Source organism: Scyliorhinus torazame, chromosome 2 (assembly GCF_047496885.1).
Source record: "Scyliorhinus torazame isolate Kashiwa2021f chromosome 2, sScyTor2.1, whole genome shotgun sequence".
NCBI classification, from domain to species: domain Eukaryota; kingdom Metazoa; phylum Chordata; class Chondrichthyes; order Carcharhiniformes; family Scyliorhinidae; genus Scyliorhinus; species Scyliorhinus torazame.
In genome coordinates, this window is record NC_092708.1 from 340,543,430 (window position 1) to 340,568,800 (window position 25,371).

The 25,371-nt window shown below is 54.3% G+C and overlaps 1 protein-coding gene across 6 annotated transcripts in view; it reads left to right on the forward strand.

Annotated features, from left to right (window-relative positions):
• eml1 (EMAP like 1) overlaps nucleotides 1-25,371 on the forward strand; it is a 369,982-nt gene that overhangs the window by 318,836 nt on the left and 25,775 nt on the right. For all 6 annotated transcript variants that reach the window (XM_072490461.1, XM_072490442.1, XM_072490476.1 and 3 more), the window contains 4 exons: nucleotides 5,942-6,030; nucleotides 17,916-18,013; nucleotides 18,371-18,458; nucleotides 21,292-21,387. In XM_072490461.1, coding sequence (XP_072346562.1) covers nucleotides 5,942-6,030; nucleotides 17,916-18,013; nucleotides 18,371-18,458; nucleotides 21,292-21,387 — 371 coding nt within the window. The remainder of the gene's footprint in view (nucleotides 1-5,941; nucleotides 6,031-17,915; nucleotides 18,014-18,370; nucleotides 18,459-21,291; nucleotides 21,388-25,371) is intronic.

Sequence of the window (25,371 nt, forward strand, 5' to 3'; positions counted from 1 at the left end):
TTTATTCATCGGTGGCGCAGTGGTTAGCACTGCTGCCTCATGGGTCTAATCCCAACTATGGGTCACCATCCACCTGCTGTGCATGGGTGTCACTTCCACAACCAAAAAGATGTGCAGGGTAGGTGGATTGGCCACGTTAATTGGAAAAAAATAATTGGGTACTCTAAATTTATGAGAAAAAAAGATCAGGGGCTGAATTCTCTGCTGGCGGGATTCTCCGTTGTGCCAGCTGCGCACCAGGCCCGGGGATTTTCCGACAGCCTGGGGCTTCCCACAATGGGAAACCCCATTGGCCGGCGGGTGAGACAGAGAGTCCCACTGCCGGTGGGGCCACGCTGTGATGGCAAATCCCGCCCCATTTATTTCTCTTCCATAAATCGGTGATTCTCACACTGCAGGTATGTGTCTTTTGGCACCAGAAAAATATGGGGTCTGTATAAACGCAGCAATATTTTCAATTGGCCAGTAAATTTGTGTTTTGCACCCATACTATTCGCACCCCACCGCTTTCCCCTACCAGCAAATTTTAAATTTAAAGTGCCCAATTCTTTTTTTCCAATTCAGGGGCAATTTAGCGTGGCCAATCCACCTACCCTGCACATCTTTGGGTTGTTGGGGTGAGATCCACACAGTCACGGGGAGAATGTGCAAACTCCACACAGACAGTGACCCAGGGCTGGGATCGAACCCGGATATTGGGCGCCATGAGGCAGCAGTGCTAACCACTGCGTCACCGTGCCGCCTGTCATGATATTCAAACACACACATCATGATGGACACACTAACAGGCAAATCAGAGTACACAACACCACAACCAATCACAGACAAGAACACCAACCACATAAAAAGCACGAGCACGACACCTGGAGGTCAGTAGGTCTGGGGAGAAGGAAACAAGAAAGAGCTGTTGAAACACCACAAGCAGGGAGCCCCCCACGTGCAGAGTGCAAAGACCAAGTTGTAAATAGTGAGTTTAAATAAAGAAGCGTTGTACCATATGCAACTGTGTTGGCTCTTCTGTGTGTCAGAACACCCAACACCACATGGTACAGGAGTGGATCGATACCTGCCTACCAACCTGCCATTCTGGACATGGACCACACCGGCAAACCGCAGCCGATGCAAGTCACGGGGAACCTAGGCACCAACTGGAAGCTCTACAGGCAGCGATTTGACCTGTACATCCGTGCCACCGAAAAACAGAATGTCTCGGATGATTCGAAGATTGCAATGCTCCTCTTCTACGCAGGCCCCCACCCAAACGATGTCTTTAATTCACTGGTGTTCGAGGAAGGCGAAAACCAGGCCAAATATGACACGGTCATCCTCAAAATGGACCAGCACTTTCAAACTGAAGTAAACGAAACTTTCGAAAGATACATCTTTCAGCAACGCCTGCAAGGTAAGGAGGAGCTTTTTCAACCCTTTTTGACGCACCTCCGGATTCTAGCGCAGTCCTGCGGTTACGGCACCACCACAGAGTCCATGATCAGGGACCAGATTGTTTTTGGCGTTGCCTCTAGTGGCCTACGCCAGCAGCTTCTTAAAATAAAGAGCCTCACCTTAGCGTCTGCTGTGGAAGCCTGTGTCCTCCATGAAAATGCTGCCTGCCGTTTTGCCCGATTTCAGGCGTCCGAGTTGGCACGGAGGGGGTCCCCAGCCGTCGAATCGGCAAGCCAGGCCGCCCACGACGTTGAACGCATCCAGGCCGTCGATTTCTTCCCGCCCCACGGCCCGGACGACAGCGGCCGCTTCCCGCGCTTTTCGCGGTCTCCCGCGCAGGTGCGCGCCAAGAATAACGGCCACAACGAGGGACGCACTGCGCAGGCGCGCCCACCGCAAGATCGCACTGCGCATGCGCAGTGGCGCAACGAACGTCGTGACGTCATGACGTGCAGCAAGTGTGGAGGTCTACACTTAAAAGGGCAATGTCCTGCAAAATACCGACAGTGCAACAGATGTGCCATGATAGGCCACTACGCAGCCCGCTGTCGTGCGGCTCAACCCATGGATCCGGCGCATCCTCGACAACCTCGCACACGAGTCAGGACCGTCCAGCCCACGCATCACGACTTCCAGTTAAGTGATGCAGATGACCAGGATGACTTCCGAGTTGCCGTCATTGATGTCAACAAGGTCAATGCCATCAATCCAGACGATGAGTGGTGTGCCACCCTGACGGTCAACCGATCGCGCGTCGCCTTCCGTCTGGACACCGGCGCATCCGCCAACCTGATTGCTTACTCTGCAGTCCAGGCCATGAAGGTCAAACCACCCATCACACCATCCCGGCTTAAGATGGTTGACTATAACGGGAACGTTATCCCGTCCGTAGGATCTTGCCAGCTACAGGTGACTCACAAGAGGTACACGGCCACACTCCCCTTCGAAGTTGTGGGCTCATCAAAGGACTCGTTACTGGGCGCACAAGCGTGTAAGGTCCTTCACCTGGTACAGCGCATCATGTCTCTCTCTCCAGATGAGATATCCGACTTCCCGGATGCTGAGTTCCACGCGAATCTCCATTCCCTCCTCGCTCACAACCAGGAGGTTTTTGAAGGCATGGGGACATTGCCACACACGTACAAGATTCGACTCAGACCGGACGCCATCCCTGTCGTTCACGCACCTCGCAGGGTTCCTGCGCCTCTCAAAGACCGCCTCAAGGCACAACTGCAGATTCTTCAGGACCAAGGGGTCCTATCCAAGGTCACGGAGCCCACGCCATGGGTCAGCTCCATGGTCTGTGTAAAGAAGCCCTCTGGCGAGCTCCGTATATGTATAGATCCAAAAGATCTGAACAACAACATCATGCGGGAACACTATCCCATCCCGAAACGAGAAGACCTCACCAGCGAGATGGCGCGAGCCAACATATTCACTAAATTGGATGCGTCCAAAGGATTCTGGCAGATCAAACTGGACCCGGCCAGCCGAAGACTATGCACATTCAACACCCCTTTTGGCAGATTCTGCTACAACCGGATGCCATTCGGCATCATTTCGGCATCTGAAGTATTCCACCGCATTATGGAGCAGATGATGGAAGGCATCGAAGGGGTACGTGTATATGTGGATGATATCATCATTTGGTCCACCACTCCGCAGGAACACATGCATCGTCTTCGACGTGTCTTCACCCGCATACGGCAAAATGGCCTGCGTCTCAACCGTGCGAAGTGTGCTTTCGGCCAGACGGAGCTGAAATTCCTCGGGGACCACATCTCAAGGTCCGGGGTCCGTCCCGATGCAGACAAGGTTAGCGCCATCACAGCCATGCCACGACCGGCTGACAAGAAGGCTGTCTTAAGATTCCTGGGCATGGTCAACTTCCTTGGGAAGTTCATTCCCAACCTGGCTTCTCATACAACAAACATGCGCCATCTCGTAAAAAAATCGACGGAATTCAACTGGCACCAGTCGCATCAGCGGGAATGGGAGGAGCTCAAGCACAAACTGGTCACGGCACCAGTGCTGGCCTTCTTTGACACGACTCGCCCTACAAAGATCTCAACAGACGCCAGCCAATCTGGTATTGGAGCGGTACTCCTGCAAAAAGACAGCACGTCATCATGGGCCCCGGTTGCGTATGCCTCACGAGCCATGACCCCTACCGAACAGCGCTACGCGCAAATCGAAAAAGAATGCCTGGGCTTGTTAACTGGACTGGACAAGTTCCACGACTATGTGTATGGCCTGCCACGATTCACGGTCGAAACTGACCACCGCCCCCTGGTCAACATCATTAACAAAGACCTGAACGACATGACTCCTCGCCTCCAGCGCATCTTACTTAAACTCAGGAGGTACGATTTTGAACTGATCTACACTCCGGGGAAGGAACTCATAGTGGCGGACACTCTTTCCCGAGCAGTGAGCACACCACCAGATGCGGAGGGGTTCGTGCGTCAAATTGAGGCACACGTGACTCTGACAGCAGCAAATATGCCAGCTGATGATCCTTGTCTGGCCCACATACGCGCAGAGACGGCGACTGACCCTCTGCTGCAGCGAGTGATGCGCCACATGACGGAAGGGTGGCTAAAAGGGCAGTGCCCCCAGTTTTATAATGTGCGAGATGAGCTCACCAATATAGACGGGGTCCTTATGAAATCGCATAGGATCGTCATTCCACACAGTGTGCGCCAGATGATTCTTCGTCAACTACACGAAGGCCACTTGGGCGTCGAAAAATGCAGACGAAGGGCCCGGGAGGCGGTATATTGGCCGGGTATTAATGAAGACATAGCCAACATGGTGCTCAACTGCACAACCTGTCAGAGGTTTCAGCCAGCGCAACCTCCGGAAACACTTCTACCACACGAGATGGTGACGTCCCCCTGGGCGAAGGTGGGTGTTGACCTATTTCACGCGCTCGGCAGAGATTACATTGTTATTATAGACTACTTCTCAAACTACCCGGAAGTCATGCCTCTCCATGATCTGACGTCGTCCGCAGTCATTGGGGCCTGCAAGGAAACGTTTGCTCGCCACGGCATTCCAAGGACTGTCATGTCAGACAATGGACCTTGTTTTGCCAGCCGTGAATGGTCGTCCTTTGCCGCAGCATATGGTTTCACTCATGTGACATCCAGCCCTCTGCATCCACAATCGAACGGGAAGGCTGAAAAGGGTGTCCACATCGCAAAGCGGCTCCTGTGCAAGGCGGCTGATGACGGATCGGACTTTAACCTTGCCTTGCTGGCCTATCGATCGGCCCCGTTATCCACGGGCCTCTCGCCAGCGCAGCTACTAATGGGTCGCTCCCTCAGGACGACGGTACCTTCCGTCCTGGCACCGACAACAGACCATGAGGCGGTTCTTCGGAACATGCAACTGCAGCGTGATCGCCAGAAAGGTCGGTACGACACACGAGCGACGGACCTGCCCCCCCTGTCCTCCGGAGACAAAGTACGCGTCCATCAACCGTATGGTGGCTGGTCAGCACCGGCCAAAGTCCTCCGACAAGTGGCTCCCCGCTCGTTCCTGGTTCGCATGCCGGATGGTTCCGTGCGTCGCCGCAATCGGCGCGCCCTTCGCCGACTTCCACGCTCACAGCCACACAACACGCCAGATCCTCAACAGGCTTCCGAGGATGACTTTGTGGAGCTGCCGCACATCACGCCCTTTCCATCGCCACCCATGGCCATGCCTGCACAGCAGCCGGTGGTTCTTGATCCACCCTTAAGGCGGTCAACCCGAATTCGTCGCAAACCCATTAGAATGGACTTATAATACAGTTCATATGTTTAATAAGTTGGACAATTTTACATGATAACCTGTTGTTGTTTATCGTTCCAGATGTCGTCTGACTGGACAACTGTTCAAATTTTTTTTCTTCTTCTCTCGTTCGCATTTCTGTTATGTTATGGTACAACTGGATTCATGTGACGCACTCGACATCGCCCCATGTACATAGTTCCGTCATAGACACATGCTGCACACGACACACACACACTCTTAGATGCACTCACGTCACGATCATATTTATTACCACGTAGGCACATATCTTTGTAAAAAGGGGGGATGTCATGATATTCAAACACACACATCATGATGGACACACTAACAGGCAAATCAGAGTACACAACACCACAACCAATCACAGACAAGAACACCAACCACATAAAAAGCACGAGCACGACACCTGGAGGTCAGTAGGTCTGGGGAGAAGGAAACAAGAAAGAGCTGTTGAAACACCACAAGCAGGGAGCCCCCCACGTGCAGAGTGCAAAGACCAAGTTGTAAATAGTGAGTTTAAATAAAGAAGCGTTGTACCATATGCAACTGTGTTGGCTCTTCTGTGTGTCAGAACACCCAACACCACACCGCCCATTCGTGCAAAAGTTGAAAGGCAATCTGGCTAGTCCGGCACTTGTGGATGTTTGATTTATATATGTAGGAGTCAATGGAATCACGGTTTAATTTGTTTCATTGACAGGTGGTTAGTTCTGGACACTGAATCAAAGGATTTGGTAACTGTTCACACTGATGGAAATGAGCAACTCTCAGTCATGCGCTATTCACCAGGTAAGCACCAGTGTTAAATAGTTGACTAAGAGTTACCTCTCAAATTTTGTATTACTGCTTTGCAAAGCAAAGGCGAAATCATTCCAAAACATCTTTGCACTGACTGGTGTGATTTCTTGTAACTTCAGCTTGAAGCTATGCAATGTGAAGTGATTATTCTCACTAAGAATGATTGGTTTTAATATGTTCCAGCTGTCAAGCTAGAAATAATTAGTCACCACCCAACAGATTGAATCTCTCATTTCCAGCAACAATTGTTGCTTTTTAATGGAAAATTAATGTTTTATTCAAAAGGAAAAGTTTGCAAGACTATGGCAATAGAGCAGACTAATTGCTGGGACTAATTGGGTATCTCTTTCAGAGAGTAACCACAGGCATAATGGGTTCAATTAACACATTTGTGTTCCATCGTTCAACCATTTTATGATCCCATTCACACTGTGGCACAGTGGCACAGCGGTTAGCACTGCTGCCTGCCAGGGACCCAGGTTCAATTCCGGCCTTGGGTGACTGTGTGGAGTTTGCACGTTCTCCCCATGTCTGCGTGGGTTTCCTCCAGGTGCTCCGGTTTCCTCCCACAATCCAAAGATGTGCAGGTTAGGTGGTTTGGCCATGTTGCCCCTTAGAGTAACCAAAAGGTTAACTGGAGTTACGGGAATAGGGTGGAGTGCTCTTTCAGAGGATCGGTGAACAACTCGATGGACTGAATGGCCTCCTTCTGCACTGTAAGGATACTATGATTCTAACCTCAGTTTCAAAGATTTTGTCCGTTTTTGTGTCTCCTTCTTTCCTCCCAAGATCTTGGTCTCAAATCTTGACATGAATGAACAGCTCCGGGTGTTTATTAAACTATATTTTCCAAATTGTTGTTCCATGTCTTCTTTCTCTGAACATTTTTTTAAAAATCCGTTCCTTTGTTGCAACTTCACATCATGATATTTTAATACAGGGCAGGCATCTCGGCAAATTTTCTACAACTGCTGTGAGATTGTGTAACAATTGGCTGGCAGACGATATTTTGGGATAGGATTATGCTTCATTTACACCCTAGCTGGCCAAATTCCTCTGGGCAGGATCAAATAGTCTGAGTACCAGCATATTCTAGATATTCAAGCATCTAGAATGCCTCAATTGGATATCAGTGTTTTACCACGTTGTTTTTTGCTTTGTATTTGCTCGTACTAAGGGTGTGTCACAGGTGCTCTCACATGTGGTCACGAAGATCATGAAAACTGACCAGACAGAGAATCCCAGAAACGGGATCGGCGCCACGCAACAGACGCGTCCCCAATCTCTGCTCCCATTCCACCGGCCATAGCGGGATTCCCGCCTGCGCTGGCAGGCACTGTAAACAGCTCCTTTGCATCCATTTGTACGAGATTAACAGGCTGGAGTCCTGAACCCCCCCCCCCTTTATGCTAGGACCCCCACAGCGGGAACTCCACCAGACGTGCTTTGGTGAAAGTATTGTCAAGCGCATTCCTAGCATGCTGGATCCAGAGTGGGTGGTGGTGGTGGTGGGGGGGGGGGGGGGAGGTGGGGGGTGAACGACAGGGGGCTAATTGTGGTTAGAAAAGAGGACGTGAAATCACTTAGCTGCTTTCAAGTGGACAGGCACTGTCAATCATAACAAGAATGTTTATAAACATTGAGAGGTCAATGGAGGGTACTTAAGATGCATTCAAGCATGAAGGGAAAGATAAATAAACACATCTCCTGGCAGCTGTGAATAAACCATTAGGCTGTCAAATCAAAGGCACGTTAAAGAGACTGCACTGTGAAATTGACTGAATGCTTCACATTTCTAAGATTTCAAGGCATTTCAAGTGTCGTGGGCTTTCTAGGAAGGCTGACACTTCAAAAAGCAGCAGTTTAAAAGCATATGGTTGAAGGAGCAGAGTGAGGAAAGGGAAAGTGTTCCTAGCTTGATTTTTCACTGAACTCTCTTCTCTGCTGATGAACTGTCAATGCGAGCAGTTCAGAGTGAGAAGGCCACTTCAGAGTTTAAACAGGTCAGACAAGGATGATGATTTTGAACAGAGGGCTGTCTGAGACCACCACACCAAAGGTGATCTTCAGGTCGCCCAGGGACATGGGACCCCGACCCTGGGTGAGGGTCCTGGTCAACTCCTTACCCACAGCCCCAGCTCACCCAACCCCCAGGACCCTTGCAGGACCCTCCCTCAGAGCCAGGCAGTGTCATTGGGTCACTTGAGCAATGGGCTGACCCCCTTGACTCCACCCGGGGTCCAGCGCGCCAGGTTAGGGTGTCACTGCCAGGGTGTTGGTGCCATAGTTCAAAGGGGCAGAGCACAGTTGGCAATGCCAGGGAGTGAGGACTAAAAGGGGGGGGCCTGAGGAGGGGCCTGGGGAGGAGAGGGTGGCTGAATGGGGCTGTGGCTGAGAGGGTGGAGTTTGAAGGAGGGGTGGCTGAAATACGTGATGCCGGGGGGGGCTAAGGGGGCGATGGTCAGGTGGGGGGGAGGGTTCAGGGCACCCTCATGCTTGTGTGGTGTGGGAGAGGGTGACCCGATATTCCCATGGTTGGGGGGGAAGAATGCCCCTCCTTAATGAGTGATTGGGGTTCTCTCCTTGTCAGCTGGGGCATGGGTCAACATTTGCGTTGTGGGGGTAGGGGGCCCTGTCTCTGGACACTGGGACCAATACGTGCAGGGAAACTGACGTTCTTCACCGCGAGGCATATTTTTGTATAGTCAAGCCAGGTCGGAGAATCATCGGGGGGGGCGGCGTGAACCCCGCCCCCGCCGGCTGCCGAATTCTCTGGCGCTGGAGATTTGGTGGGAGCGGGGATCGGGCCGCCGGTCGGCGGCCGCTGGCAGTGGCCCCCCCGGCGATTCTCCGGCCCGCGATGGGCAGAGTGGCTGCCTGTTTTCGGCCGGTCCCTCCAGCGTAAATTAGAGTTGGTACTTACCGGCGGGACCTGGCTGCGTGGGCGGCCTCCGGGGTCCTCGGGAGGGGTGCGGGGGGATCTGGCCCCGGGAGGTGCGCCCACGGTGGCCTGGCCCGCGATCGGGACCCACTGATCCGCGAGCGGGCCTGTGCCATGGAGGCACTCTATTCTTCCGCGTTGGCTGGTATAAAAGTCCACGATGGCCGACGCAGAGATGAATCCCCCTGCGCATGCGCTGGGATGGCACCAGCACACACCCTGAAGGTGTGAAGGAACGTCGGAGTGGGTCACGCCACTCCTCGGCGCCGGGACCGCCCGCCCCGCCGGATAGGGGAGAATACTGCCCCCCGACTCTGGGACGGAGAATCCCGCCCTCATGTTTTTGTCCAGAGCTGCGTTCCAGATTTCAACCTCTAAACAAATTGATGTTTAGCACTCCTAGTCTTCATCAATTTTTATTTAGGTAATTACTTGTGCAGGTTGCATGCGATAATGAGATACATGCTCATGTAAATATTACAGAACTGACTACTGAGTGAAGGATAATCTGACAGGTAGCTTTAAGCCAAAGGTTGTGAGGGAGAATAGCACAATTAGTATTTAAATTACATAAACAAAGATGTGGGTTTGCCCAAACCTTAATTAGATCTTTATTTCCATTTGAATCAAAAACACAATTAGGATAACAGTTCTTCAATTTTTTTGCTTTTCTGATACAATCAGAAGTCCACCTCATTGTCAGACACAGCGAGCGGGATTCCTGAAAATGGGACTATGTCCCCACGCCGGTGGGAAACCCGGCGCCAACCACTCCGGCGTCAACAGGGACCGAAAGTGAGGAATTCTCCAATTTCTCTGGGCTAGATTGATGCGGGAGTGGTTGGTGACGCTCCAGCCAGGCCGGCGCGGGTTTGCGCTTGTGCGGAATAGCCGGCGTGATCTCGTGCATGTGCGGACCAGCCGGCGTTTTTCCGCTCATGCACAGACTGGCCGGCGTATTGCCGCGCATGCGCGGGTGTTCCCTTCTCCGCGTCGGCCCCTGGGTGATATGGCGGAGCCTTACAGGGGCCCGGCGCGGAGGAAAGAAGGCGCCCCACGGAACCAGCACGCCCGCAGATCGGTAGGCCCCAATCGCGGGCGGGTCGGATCCCCCACGCGCCACCCGGGACCGCCCCCGCACACTTACCTGCCAGGTCCCGCCGTGCGTGAGGTGAGTAATTCACGCTGGCGGGACTGGGCAAAGCTTTACAGCCACATCGGGGCCTGGAGAATCGCCGCTGTCAACGGCCCCCAACTGGCGTGGCGGGAATCCCGCCGGCCCCCGAAAAACGGCACCGGAGAATAGGGCAGCCGGCGGCGGGGCAGGACTCGTGCCTCCCCCCGGGGATTCTCCAACCCGGCGCAGGGTCGGAGAATCTTGGCCAGCATACGTCAGCCTTGTATCGCTGACAATATATATTTAAAAAATATATATTTCTTTATTCTCCTCCTTTTTCACATTTTCTCCCAAATTTACACCCGCCAACAATAATCAGTAACAAATATGTCAATCTCCATATCAATAACAATGATCCCATCCTCCCATCAAACCCCAAACAGTAGCCCGCATGTTCACATAAACAAATAACAAAAAGGAATCAGGAATCACCCATAGTCACCATTAACACACACCGCCCCCGCCCCAACTAATGTTCAATGTTATCCAGTTCTTGAAAGTACATAATGAATAATGCCCATGAATTGTGGAACCCTTCTATCCTTCCCCTCAGTTCAAACTTAACCTTCTCAAGAGTCAAGAATTCCAACAGATCCCCCCTGCCACGCCAGGGCACAGGATGGAGAGGTTGCTCTCCAACCCATCAGGATCCACCTTCGGGCGATCAACGAGGCGAAGGCTACAACATCTGCATCCGCACCCGTTTCCAACCCGAGCTGGTCCGCACCCCGAATATGGCCTCCCGGGGGCCCGGGTGCAGTTACACGTGCACCACTTTAGAAATTACCCTAAAAACTTCCTTCCAGTAATCCTCTAGCTTTGGACAGGACCAAAACATATGAATGTGATTAGCGGGGCCCACCCTCAATGTTCACACACATCTTCTACTCCTTCAAAGAATCGGCTCATCCTTGCCCTCGTGAGGTGTACAATGTATACCACCTTCAGCTGTATCAGCCCCAACCTCGCGCACGAGGTGGAGGCATTCACTCTCCGGAGCACCTCACACCAGAGCCCCTCCTCCACATCCTCTCCCAACTCTTCCTCCCACTTTGCTTTGATCCCTTCCAGTGGTACCCTCTCCTCTTCCAAAATAGCTCCGTAAACCGCTGATACTACCCCCTTCTCCAGTCCCCCTGTCGTCAGCACCTCCTCCAGCAATGTGGAGGCCGGCTCCTCCAGGAAATTCTATATCTCCTTTCTGGCAAAATCTCGAACCTGCATGTATCTAAATATTTCCCCCTGCTCCTGCCCATACTTCACTTCCAGCTCCTTCAATCCTGCAAACCGACCCCTAAGAAACAAATCTTTCAGTGTCCTAATCCCCTTCTCCTCCTATTTCCATCCCACCTGCCTGGCTCTAATCTGTGGTTCCCTCGAATCGGCATTTCCCTTGACCCTGCCCCCAACCCGAAGTGTTGGCGAAACTGCCTCCAAATTGAAATGAAATGAAAATCGCTTATTGTCACAAGTAGGCTTCAATGAAGTTACTATGAAAAGTCCCTAGTCACCACATTCCGGCGCCTGTTCGGGGAGGCTGGTACGGGAATTGAACCATGCTGCTGGCCTGCCTTGGTCTGCTTTAAAAGCAAGCGGACTCCCTGAGTACTTCCCCGGGGCTATCGGGAGCGGCGCTGTTGCTAGTGCTTTCAATCCCGCCCCCTGCAGAAACTCTCCTCCATTCTGACCCACTGGGAATCAACCCCTCTGACCCAGCTCCGCACCTTCTCCACATTCGCCGCCCAGTAGTAATACATCAGGTTCGGAAGACCCAAACCCCATGCTTGCCTTCCCCTCTGTAGTAGCACCTTTCTAACTCTGGCCACCTTCCCTCCCCATATGAACAACGTAATCCTTCCCTCAATCTCTGAAAATAGCCTTTGGCAGGAAAATCGGCAGGCATTGAAAAATGAACAGAAATCGCGGCAACAAGTTGATTTTAACCGCCTGTACCCGACCCGCCAGTGACAGAGGGAGACCATCCCACCTTGCCAGATCAGCTTTCACTCTCCCCACCAAACTAGAAATATTGTACCTGCGGAGCCCCCCCCCGCACCCCCCCCCTCCCCCACCACCCCACTCCCGGGCAACCTGCACCCCCAGGTACCTAAAGTGAGTCCCTGCCCTACGGAACGGCAGCCCCCCCACCTCTGCCCCACACCCGGCCGAGACACCACAAAATACTCACTCTTTTCTAGTTTCAGCTTGTACCCAAACACTCGAAGCAGCTCCAATATTCTCCCTATCGACACACTCGGTTCCAACACGTATAACAGCAAATCATCGGCATATAAGGACGCCCGATGCTCTATCTCCCCCCCCCCCCCCCCGCCCCCCCCCCCCCCCCCGGCCCTATTCCTTTCCATACCCCCAAACTTCTCAATGTGATGGCCAACGGCTCAATCGCGAGTGCAAACAGCAGGGGGGACATAGGACATCCCTGCCTAGTCCCACAGTGGAGAGAAAAGTATCTCGAGCTGATGTTTTTTGTGCAGACACTCGCCCTCGGCTCCTTATACAGTAGCTTTACCCAATTCACAAACCTTGGTCCAATCCCAAACCACTCCAGAACTGCCATTAAGTACCCCCATTCTACCCGGTCGAACGCCTTCTCAGCGTCCAATGCCACAACCACCTCTGTTTCCTTCCCCTCTGCCGGTGCCATAACAACGTTCAATACCCTTCTAATGTTTGAAAAGAGCTGCCTCCCTCTCACAAACCCCGTCTGATCTTCACCTATCACCTTCGGAAGGCACTCCTCCAGCCTACCCGCCAGTACCTTCGCCAATACTTTTGCGTCCACATTCAGAAGTGATATGGGCCGATACGACCCACACTCCGTCGGATCCTTATCTTTTTTTAGTAACAGGGAAATCGATGCCTGCCCCAAAGTTTGTGGCAACACCCCCTTCCCTATCGTCTCCTCAAACATCCCCACCATCAGGGGTGCCAGCTTACCCTTGCATTTTTTATAATATTCCACCGGAAACCCATCCGGCCCTGCCACCTTCCCCGACTGCATCCTCCCAATCGCATCCTTTATCTCCTGCTCCACTATCGCTCCTTCTAATGTAGCCCGGTTCCCCCTCCCCTAACCTCGGGTACTCCAACCCATCTAGAAATTCCTGCATCTCACGGTCTCCTCCGAGTGGCTCTGACTTGTACAACCTCTCATAAAATTCCTCAAAAACCTTGTTAATCAGATCCGGAGCCACCACCAACTTCCCTGCCCTATCCCTCACCTGAACAATTTCCCTTCCCGCTGCTTCCCTCTGGAGCTGACCTGCTAACATACCTTGTAACATGCTTTTTCTCCATGTTCGTAAACTGCAGCCCTTGCTCGTCTCAGTTGGTAGATAGTCGGTCAAAGCTCGCCTGTAGTTCCTTCCTCTTTTCCAGCTTTACTGGGTCCCCATCCTCTGCATAACTCCTATCTACCTCCAACATCTCATCTATTACCCTCTGCCGCTCCAACCTCCCTCTTTGTCCACCCTGGCCTTAAACAAAATCATCTCCCCCCTCACCACCGCCTTTAGAGCCTCCCAGACGACCGTTTTCGACACCTCACCCGTATTCCTTAATTACCATTTCAATTTTGTCACAGAACACTTGGACCCCAAAGGTCCCACATCATTGACGGGATTCTCCGCAATCGGCGCGATATCCGCCGACCGGCGCCAAAAACGGCACGAATCAGTCGGGCATTGCGCCGCCCCAAAGGTGCGGAAGTCTCCGCATCTTGAGCGGCTGAGCCCTCACCTTGAGGGGCTAGGCCCGAGCCGGACTGATTTCCGCCCCGTCAGCTGGCGGGAAAGGCCTTTGGTGTCCCGCCAGCTGGCGCGAAACTGACTTTGCTGGGTGGCGCATGCGCGGGAGCGTCAGCGGCTGCTCACGGCATCCCCGCGCATGCGCAGTGGAGGGGGTCTCTTCCGCCTCTGCCATGGTGGAGACCATGGCGAAGGCGGAAGGAAAAGAGTGCCCCCACGGCACAGGCCCGCCCGCGGATCGGTGGGCCCCGATCGCAGGCCAGGCCACCGTGGGGGCACCCCCCGGGGCCAGATCGCCCCGCGCCCCCCCCAGGACCCCGGAGCCCGCCCACGCCGCCGTGTCCCTCCGTCCCAAAGGTGGTTCAATCCACGCCGGCTGGCGTCGGTTGACAGCGGCGGGACTTTGGCCCATCGCGGGCCGGAGAATCGCCGGGGGGAGGGGCAGCCAACCGGCGCGGCGTGATTCCCGCCCCTGCCGAATATTTGGTGCCGGAGAATTCGGCAACCGGTGGGGGCGGGATTCACGCCAGCCCCCGGCAATTCTCCGACCCGGCGGGGGATCGGAGAATCCCGCCCCTAATTTCCAACCTGGCCTCTGCGCTACCCCCTTCTCCAGTACCATATCCACCCAATGCGGAGCATGATGTGACACTGCAATTGTCGAGTATTCCGACCCCTTAACCGCAGCCAGCAAAGCCTTCCCCACCACGAAAAAGTCGATCCGCGAATATACCTTATGGACTGCTGAGAAAAACGAATACTCCCTTTCCCCGGGTGCAGAAACCTCCAAGGGTCCACCCCTCCCATTTCCACCATTAGCCCAGTAACGCCTTCACCCCACCTTCTTAGCGAATCCCACATCGTCCCAATTGGGGTCGTATGCACTTAACGGCGCCACTAACCTCCCCTCCAGGGCCCCTGTTACAATCACATATCTACCCCTCTGATCTGCCACCACCTTCTCCATCTGGAAGCGTACTCTTTTGCTGACCATTACCTCTACCCCTCGAGCCCTTCTGTCAAATCCAGAGTGAAACACCTGACAAACCCAGCCCTTTTTAAGTCTCACCTGGTCCTTCACCCTCAAGTGAGTCTCCTGCAGCATTGCTACATTGGCTTTCAAACTTTTAAGATGCGCAAGCACCATTGACCTCTTGACCGGACCTCCTAACCCCCTCACGTTCCACGTGACTAACCTTACTGGGGTTCTCTCACCCCCCCACACCCTTCTTATCCACCATCATCATGAGCCTGACCCACCCCTATCTATTATTAACATCGAACCCCCCTTCCCCCCCTCCCAAAACCCCCCCTACATTTCCTCTCGAAAAAACATCTCCCAGCATCAATCCCTAACCCCCCCCCTCGCTCGCCTCGTAGGCCCATCGAAACCTGCTAACCAGGCTCCAATATCCGCTGCCCTCCTCTCACCTCACATCCGTTCACTAACCAACTTTAGTTAGCTAGCGTGGGTGGCTCCCCCCGCCAAGATATACCGTCCCCGTTGTCATCATATCCACATCAGCATATCATGGTGCAATCACACACACACACTGATGGACAGGTAGTTGGACCAACCAGCACACACATAACATCGCAGCCAATCACCAGTGAGAGCACACGCACTATAAAACAGGGAACACCACAGTTCACGCTCATTCTACCAGGAGATAGCTCAGAGCACAGAGCTCACAACGTGCCACTCAGACATAGTCCATGTGCTGAGTGCCTCACTAAGATAGTGATAGGGCTGGGTCCACAGGTTAGCTGGTGAAGCACGTACCCAAGCCAGCAGTTAGTTGTAACCGTTGTTAAGACAAAAAAACAGAGTTGTCCAATCTACAGCCGTGTTGGATCATTTGTGCAGCAGAACACCCAACACGACATGATACCAGTAGTGGACGCTAACCAACGACTGTGAGACCTACCTGCACCCTTTCAGAAATCCGCCATCCTGCTCCATGGAAAACATCAGCCCGCCGCAGCCGCTCCGGATTGCTGGAAATCTTGGCGTCAACTGGAAGCTGTTTAAACAGCGCTTCCAGCTCTTCCGAGAAGCCACAGACAGGGAGAATGCATCGGACACCAGGAAGATCACCCTCCTCCTCTCCACGGCGGGGCAACACATCATCCACATCTATAACTCCCTGGCATTCGCGGAAGGCGAGGACAAAACAAAATATAAGACGGTGCTTCTCAAGTTCGAGGAACACTTCAGCGTGGAAGTCAATGAGAGCTTCTAGAGGTACCTCTTCCAGCAGCAACTGCAGGGTAAGGATGAGCCTTTCCAATCTTACTTGGCACACCTCCGTATCCTCGCGCAGTCCTGCAGCTATGATGCCACCTCCGACTCCATGATACGGGATCAGATAGTTTTTGGGGTCATCTCGGACACCCGACGCCAGCAGCTCCTAAAAATAAAGCGCCTCACTCTAGCGACTGCCATCGAGACCTGCGTCCTCCATGAGAGCGCGACCAGCCGGTACTCCCAAATCCAGGCGGCCAAAATGGCATGGCAGGGGTCCCACGAGGCGGAGCGGGTCCAGTCGATCGAGTTCCGCCTGGCCCGCGGCCCGGATGAGGGCGGCCATTTTGCGCGCTTTCCGAGGCCTCCCGCGCTTGTACACGCCAAAAGAGGGGGACGTTGGCGCAGAGGGACGTGATCTACGCAGGACCGCACCGCTCATGCGCGGTGGTGCAACGAACACCATGACATCACGACGTGCGGCAACTGTGGCTCCACCCACTTAAAGCGGCAATGTCCGGCCAAAGCGCGACAATGCCTCCGCTATGGCAGGATGGGCCACTATGCTGCCTTCTGTCGAGCAGCTCAACCTGCCAACTCCCAACAATTCCACCTGCCTCGCAGGGACTTGCGGGCCATTCAGCCCCCCTACACTGAGTCATATCCAGACAGTATGCAGACCAGCGACACCGAAGACAGGGAGCCCTTCCGTGTTGAGGTAATCCACAAGAACCGGATGTCCCCAAGTCGGAACCACCAGCCGCTGCCAGTGCACAGCTTTATTCCGGGCGATGAGTGGTGTGCCGCCCTAACGGTCAACCCGAATTTGTCGCCCACCTGAGAGACTTGACTTATGAGCCTATTAGCACATTGGACTCACTGAATTGTTTTACAGTACTGTTAACGAGTTTCTTTTCTTGTCGTTCATTGTTCCAGAAGTTTTCTCTCGTCGTTTGCTGATTGCATTTGTTCTGTTATTGGTACAACCTCGTTGCTCTGTTGCACCTGACACCTTCCTCTGTATATAGTTCAGCCTCATGTACATGTTGTAAATATTGCACACACATACTCAGGTGCACTCAGTACACATTTCTATTTATTAGCATGTCGGCACATAACCTTTGTGAAAGGGGGGGGATATCATGATATCCACATCAGCATATCATGGTGCAATCACACACACACTGATGGACAGGCAGTTGGACCAACCAGCACACACATAACATCGCAGCCAATCACCAGTGAGAGCACACGCACTATAAAACAGGGAACACCACAGTTCCCGCTCATTCTACCAGGAGATAGCTCAGAGCACAGAGCTCACAGCATGCCTATGTGCTGAGTGCCCCACTAAGATAGTGATAGGGCTGGATCCACAGGTTAGCTGGTGAAGCACGTACCCAAGCCAGCAGTTAGTTGTAACCGTTGTTAAGACAAAAAAACAGAGTTGTCCAATCTACAGCCATGTTGGATCATTTGTACAGCAGAACACCCAACACGACATCCGTGAGTTAACAGAGTAAGACATGGGATGTGCAGTACCTGAGTGTTCCCATCCTCTAACACAAATGGGCCTCTGAAAGGTGATTTTTGGGATAGTAATAACAGATAATATAGTAGTAATAGCAATGTCAACTGGTAACATTTTATTTTAACTGATTATTTTGAGAAAGGTGTACTTTTTAAAAGCACATGTTTGCTTTAATTCCATTATCAGCAATCTCTACTTTGCCCTTCTTTTTCTAGAGGGAAATTACTTAGCAATTGGCTCCCACGATAATTATATTTACATCTACACAGTCAATGAAAATGGCAGAAAGTACAGCCGAGTTGGTAAATGCTCAGTAAGTTGCATCCATTCAAAATTAAACTGCATTGCATTGCATTTTTGTTTTGTGTTATAATGGTGGTTTGTTAAATCAGTGGGGGGTAATTTTAGGCCACTGAGAATGATATCAGATTGACCACTTTCCCCAAGCTAATAGAAGCTAAATCAGTAAGAAATTTCACTTTTCCGTTGAAGACATTGATAACTGTACACAGTTTCCCTTATGCAAATAAGGTGCTAGAAAATATTTTTAGACTGCTCTCTAACTTTCTATTGCATGTAAACTTCTTAACAGTTCCAGCGAGGCAGGAAGTTATGTATAATCATAACCAAGTTCATGTTTAATCTAGATGTCATCTCTTCCCCCTCATAGGGTCATTCTAGTTTTATCACACACCTGGACTGGTCGACTGACTCTCAGTATTTAATGTCAAATTCTGGGGACTATGAGATCCTGTACTGTAAGTATTTCATTTCTCAGATCCGAAATAAAAGTTAGTTTGATTTGGAATTTGTTTTTAAAGGACAATGCTGTGAGGGCTATGGGCCTTGTGCGGGAAGATGGGATTAGAAAGAGCATCCGGGTGTCTTCGGGTCGGCATGGACAAGATGGGCCGAATGGTCCACTTCTGTGCCGTACCTTTCCTATGGTTCTAACTCATCCCATCAAAAGTGAGTGACATCTGGTTCAGCAGCACCTCAATTTTAACATTCTCATCCTTGTTTGAATCCCTCCCTATTTCTGTAACCAGCTACAACCCTCCAAGATCTTGGAGCACCTTCAAATTTGGTCTCTTGTGACCCTTAATGTTTCCCGTTCCGTCACTGGTGGCTCTGCTTTCAGCAGCCAGAGCCTCAGTTCTGGCAATGCTCCACAGGACTAGTATTCCAACAACTTTTGCAGCAAGTGATAAAATAAACTCAAAGGTTTGATTACAGCATCCCCTATTGATCTTCAATGGAAATGTCTAATTTCAGCATGGGCGTTTGAACATGCAACTGACTCACCATAGGATATATTTACATTGCAGTTTTCTCCATACCTCTGTTAATACACTGATCCATATGTTCCAGTCAGTGATGAAGAAACAGCCCCCCACTGTTTGCTCACATGCTTACCGAGCACATTTTGCATTGTGCTTACAGCGTGTGGGCCTTTCAGTGGTTAATTACAGAATTTAGAGATTCTTTTCAGTACATCACTCGCTACAGATCTGGTAGCATATATCAACAAGGCAAGCAACAGCGTCATCTTCAAACAATCGGGTGGAGGAATCCTCACTCTGAGCTATGCAGCCACTCAAAAATTCAACACTCAAATATGTTTGTTCAGGTGGGATGTGTAAACTTTTTAAAACATTTCAAACCCAGCAGCCTCTAATCTTTCTACTTCCAATATTTAAGGAGGCAGGTTGGAAAGATTGGGGGGGGGGGGGGGGATTCTGGTGCCCAATCTTCTCCCAGAATTCTGGTTGGGTGTTTAAATATTATATTGAGGCTGCTTGCCTCATATTTCATTTCACTTCCAGATTTAACCCCAGCCAGTCAGGTTTCCCAGGTTTTGTTAAATACCTTTACAGCACTACCTGGGGGCCCAGAGAATCAGGAATGCTTTCACCTAGTCCACCAACTGATCTCCCTCCCACACCCCTCTAACATTGTCCACCAGCCCTCCAGGTCCGATGACCTTACCCGCTTGGGCACAATCCAGGGTCGCCAACTTCACCCAATCAGACAAGCCCATGATCAGGCCATCTCTCTCTGCCTGACAGCACCCACAAACCAGCCCTTCCTTTCTGCTCCCTTGCTGCAGCCTCCTCCAGAACATTCGCTGCCCAGAAGCCAAGCTGTCAATAGGTGGGCACAGCGACAGGGAACCTATTGGGGAAAAAAAGATGCAAGTGATGGAACTGAGTGCCTGGGGAAACCCGGATCTCTGGGCTTCCTGGGCTTTGCACGTCCCGTCCCCCCCCCAATCACACCCCATCACAAGATGGAAAACCCATGTCTCGGTAAAGATCGGTGTTGCAGTATCTATTCAAGGAAGTATAAATTAGAACATTTAATTCCGTGTACAATCACGGACAGAAAGTAAAATTAAGCCAAAGAAAGATGGGATTAAACCTCACACTTTATAATATGTTTTCATGCAGAATCTAACAGGGAGATGATGATGTTGTGCAGTTTGTGGAAGAGCAGATCAAATTGGAAAGAAACTTTGTGTTAATCGTGCATGTGCTCACCAGAGTATGCTGTCCCACTTCATCCATAATAACCTTCGGGCTGGGGTTTTCCTACACGCCCCCCCCCTGAGTTTTATTAAAGGTGCATCTAGCTAGAGAATTCCAAGAGTTTGACCTGTCAACAAAGAAAGAAATATGACAAAATGTATTCAAATCAGGATGGTTTGTGACATGAGGACAAGTTAGATGGTGTTTCTGTGCACTTAACTCCACTGACCTTCGAAATTGTGGAGTTTGCAAGATTTGGGAGATATTGGCCATAAGATCATACGACATGAAAGCAGAATTAGGCCATTCGGCCCATTGAGTCTGCTCTGCCATTCAATCATGGCTGATATTTTTCTCATCCCCATTCTCCTGCTTTCTCCCCATAACCCTGATCCCCTTATTAATTAGAAACCTATCTAGCGCGCTTTTAAAGACACTCAGTGATTTGACCTCCACAGCCTTCTGCGGCAAAGAGTTCCACAGAATGCCGGTGCCTCTGCTAATCCAACACTTTCTTTCAGCTACTGAGGTTTCAGCTGAGATGAAGAGCCCAAGTCTTGGAGTGGAGTTTGAACGTGCGCTCTCCTGACTCAGAGGTAGTGGACTGTCACTGAACCAAGGTTGAGACGATAAGAGAGGATTTCCTTCAGTACAATATAACCGTCCTTTTATTAAAAAACAAATCCCCAAATGTTACAATCCAAATGGACATTATCTAATAAATGGAGGCAGATTTTTAATTGTTATGTTTTATTCTAATTTTGGGTGTTGACACTGTTGCAGGCTCCATTTTAACTCTATAAGTGAATGTGTTTTTGAGTGAGTTAAAATCAGGCCCTGAGTCTATTTTCAAATGGATGAGTATGGTTTAAGCTGTGACAGTAAATGTTTCTACCACAAGGATAGCTTTTGATGGAAGCATGTTTAGTGTCTTGAATTTATAACTCCATGGCTTAAAATGGTTCTATAATAGCCAGTGCAATACAAATGATATAAAATTCATTATTGAAAATTCACTCCTGTTGACTGAATCCTCGTATTTTACTTTGTTTTTCGTGTACAGGGATGCCTTCAGTGTGCAAGCAAGTGGTGAGTGTTGAACACATCAGGGATGTTGAGTGGGCCACTTATACCTGCACATTAGGATTTCACGTGTTTGGTGAGTATTCTGCTCATTCACATCCAACAAAGTGAGGAGTCAATGAAACTGTACTGTTGCAAAAATTAATCCCATCCCTTTAAATTAAAAAAATATTTCCAATGAAGGGACAATTTAGCGTGGTCAATCCACCTACCCTACATATCTTTGGGTTGTGGGGGCGAAACCCACGTAGACACGGGGAGAATGTGCAAACTCCACATAGACAGTGACCCAGGGCCTATTCCAACTCTTTAAATGGTTTACGGTTGTGTGATGTTCTGAAGGTGCAGGCTGCCTCGTGCCCTGGAGGTGCTGCCTGGGGCTCTTGGGGTGCAGGACATTTGTAAATTGTGCATTAATTGTATTTAATTGCTTGAAGTTGGTGGACACTAGCTGGGGATTCAATTGTACTCCTGTAAATAGGAACAGACTGAAACTGTGGTGATTGGTTTCTGAGATGGGTATTTTGAGCTTCGCCAAGCATTTAGAATGAGGCCATCTGCCACTTAACAGATGGCCAGACATCTGGGGCGAGATTCTCCGACCCCCCAGCGGGTCGGAGAATGGCCGTTGGCCGCCGTGAATTCCGCCTCCGCCGCTCGCCGAAGTCTCCGAAGGGAGAAAAGTCGGCGGGGCGTCAATGGCGCCGCACACCTCGGAGACTGGCACGGGTGGGCGCAAGGCAATGGATTTTGGGGCTGCCGATATTCTCCCGTCCGGATGGGCCGAAGTCCCGCCGACGTGATGACGGGTCACGTCGGCGTAAATCAAACCACCTTTCAATCGGCGTCAACCAGTGCTCAAGGATCACGCCGACCAGCGTGGAGGTGGGTGACGGCCTGGGGGGTTGGCCGCTGGAGAGGCGATGGCGTGGCCGCAGTCTGAATGTGTGGGGGAGAGGTGTGTGTAGGGTTTTGTTTGTGTGTGTGCGGCGGGGGGGGTGGGGGTGGGGGTAGAATGGGCTGGGCTCCGGGGGAGTGCCAGGAGGGGGGGTGAGTGCCGGGGAGGAGGACGGGGTCCGTGCCGGGAGGGGGGGTGAGTGCCGGGGAGGAGGACGGGGTCCGTGCCGGGGAGGGGGATGGGGTCCGTGCCGGGGAGGGGGATGGGGTCCGTGCCGGGGAGGGGGATGGGGTCCGTGCCGGGGAGGGGGACGGGGTCCGTGCCGGGGAGGGGGATGGGGTCCGTGCCGGGGAGGAGGATGGTCTCCGTGCCGGGGAGGGGGATGGGGGGGTGGGTCCGTGCTGGGGAGGGGGATGGGGTCCGTGCCGGGGAGGAGGATGGGGTGCGTGCCCGATAGGAGGAGGATGGGGGATGGGGTCCGTGCCGGGGAGGGGGATGGGGTCCGTGCCGGGGAGGGGGATGGGGTCCGTGCCGGGGAGGAGGATGGGGTCCGTGCCGGGGAGGGGGATGGGGTTCGTGCCGGGGAGGGTGTTGGGGGGGGGTCCGTGCCGGGGAGGGGGATGTGGTCTGTGCCAGGGAGGGGGAGGGGGATGGGGTCCGTGCCGGGGAGGAGGATGGTGTCCTTGTGGGGAGGAGGATGGGGTCCGTGCCGGGGAGGGGGATGGGGTCCATGCTGGGAGGAGCATGGGGTCCGTGCCGGGGAGGAGGATGGGGACCGTGCCCGGGAGGAGGATGGGGTCCGTGCCGGGGAGGGGGGTGGGGTCCGTGCCGGGGAGGGGTTGGGGTCCGTGCCGGGGAGGGAGATGGAGGGGGGTGTCCGTGCCGGGGAGGGGGATGGGGTCCGTGCCGGGGAGGGGGGTGGGGGGGTTCCGTGCCGGGGAGGAGGATGGGGTCCGTGCCGGGGAGGGGGATGGGATCCGTGCCGGGGAGGGGGATGGGGTCCGTGCCGGGGAGGAGGATGGGGTCCGTGCCGGGAGGAGGATGGGTTCCGTGCCGGGAGGAGGATGGGGTCCGTGCCAGGGAGGAGGTTGGGGTCCGTGCCGGGGATAGGGATGGGGTCCGTGCCGGGGAGGAGGATGGGCTCCATGCTGGGGAGGGGGATGGGGTGTCCGTGCCGGGGAGGAGGATGGGCTCCGTGCCGGGGAGGGGCATGGGGTCCGTGCCGGGGAGGGGGATGGGGTCCGTACCAGGGAGGAGGATGGGGTCCGAGCCGGGGAGGAGGATGGGCTCCATGCCGGGGAGGGGGATGGGGTCCGTGCCAGGGAGGGGGATGGGGTCCGTGCCGGGGAGGAGGATGGGGTCCGTGCCGGGGAGGAGGATGGGGTCCGTGCCGGGGAGGGGGATGGGGTCCGTGCCGGGGAGGGGGATGGGGGGTCTGTGCCGGGGAGGGGGATGGGGTCCGTGCCGGGGAGGGGGATGGGGTCCGTGCCGGGGAGGGGGATGGGGGGTCTGTGCCGGGGAGGGGGATGGGGTCCGTGCCGGGGAGGGGGATGGGGTCCGTGCCGGGGAGGGGGATGGGGTCCGTGCCGGGGAGGAGGATGGGGTCCGTGCCGGGGAGGAGGATGGGGTCCGTGCCGGGGAGGGGGATGGGGTCCGTGCCGGGGAGGGGGATGGGGGGTCTGTGCCGGGGACGGGGATGGGGTCCGTGCCGGGGAGGGGGATGGGGTCCGTGCCGGGGAGGGGGATGGGGGGTCTGTGCCGGGGAGGGGGATGGGGTCCGTGCCGGGGAGGGGGATGGGGTCTGTGCCAGGGAGGAGGATGGGGTCCGTGCTGGGAGGGGGATGGGGTCCGTGCCGGGGAGGGGGATGGGGTCTGTGCCAGGGAGGAGGATGGGGTCCGTGCCGGGGAGGGGGATGGGGTCCGTGCCGGGGAGGGGGATGGGGGGTCTGTGCCGGGGAGGGGGATGGGGTCTGTGCCAGGGAGGAGGATGGGGTCCGTGCCCGGGAGGAGGATGGGCTCCGTGCCGGGGAGGGGGATGGGGTCTGTGCCGTGGAGGGGAATGGGGTCCGTACCAGGGAGGAGGATGGGGTCCGAGCCGGGGTGGAGGATGGGCTCCGTGCCGGGGAGGGGGATGGGGTCCGTGCCGGGGAGGGGGATGGGGTCCGTGCCGGGAGGAGGATGGGGTCCGTGCCCGGGAGGAGGATGGGGTCCGTGCCGGGGAGGGGGATGGGGGGGTCTGTGCCGGGGAGGGGGATGGGGTCCGTGCCGGGGAGGAGGATGGGGTCCGTGCCGGGGAGGGGGATGGGGTCTGTGCCGGGGAGGGGGATGGGGTCCGTGCCGGGGAGGAGGATGGGGTCCCTGCCGGGGAGGGGGATGGGGTCCGTGCCGGGGAGGGGGATGGGGTCCGTGCCGGGGAGGAGGATGGGGTCCCTGCCGGGGAGGGGGATGGGGTCCGTGCCGGGTAGGGGGGTGGGGTTCGTGCCGGGGAGGAGGTTGGGGTCCGTGCCGGGGAGGGGGATGGGGTCCGTGCCAGGGAGGGGGATGGGGTCCGTGCCGGGGAGGGGGATTGGGTCCGTGCCGGGGAGGGGGATGGGGTCCGTGCCGGGGAGGGGGGTGGGGTCCGTGCCGGGGAGGAGGTTGGGGTCCGTGCCGGGGAGGGGGATGGGGTCTGGCCGGGGAGGAGGATAGGGTCCGTGCCGGGGAGGAGGATAGGGTCCGTGCCTGGGAGGGTGATGGGGTCCATGCCGGGGAGGGGGATGGGGTCCGTGCCGGGGAGGGGGTGGGGTACGTGCCGGGGAGGAGGTTGGGGTCCGTGCCGGGGAGGGGGATGGGGTCCGTGCCGGGGAGGGGGATGGGGTCCGTGCCGGGGAGGGGGATGGGGGGTCTGTGCCGGGGAGGGGGATGGGGTCCGTGCCGGGGAGGGGGATGGGGTACGTGCTGGGAGGAGGATGGGGTCCGTGCCAGGGAGGGGGATGGGATCCGTGCCGGGGAGGGGGATGGGGTCCATGCCGGGCAGCGGGATGGGGTCCGTGCCGGGGAGGAAGATGGGGTCCGTGCCGGGCAGGAGGATGGGGGGGGGGGGGTTCCGTGCCGGGGAGGGGGATGGGGTCCGTGCCGGGGAGGGGGATGGGGTCCGTGCCGGGGAGGAGGATGGGGTGTGGG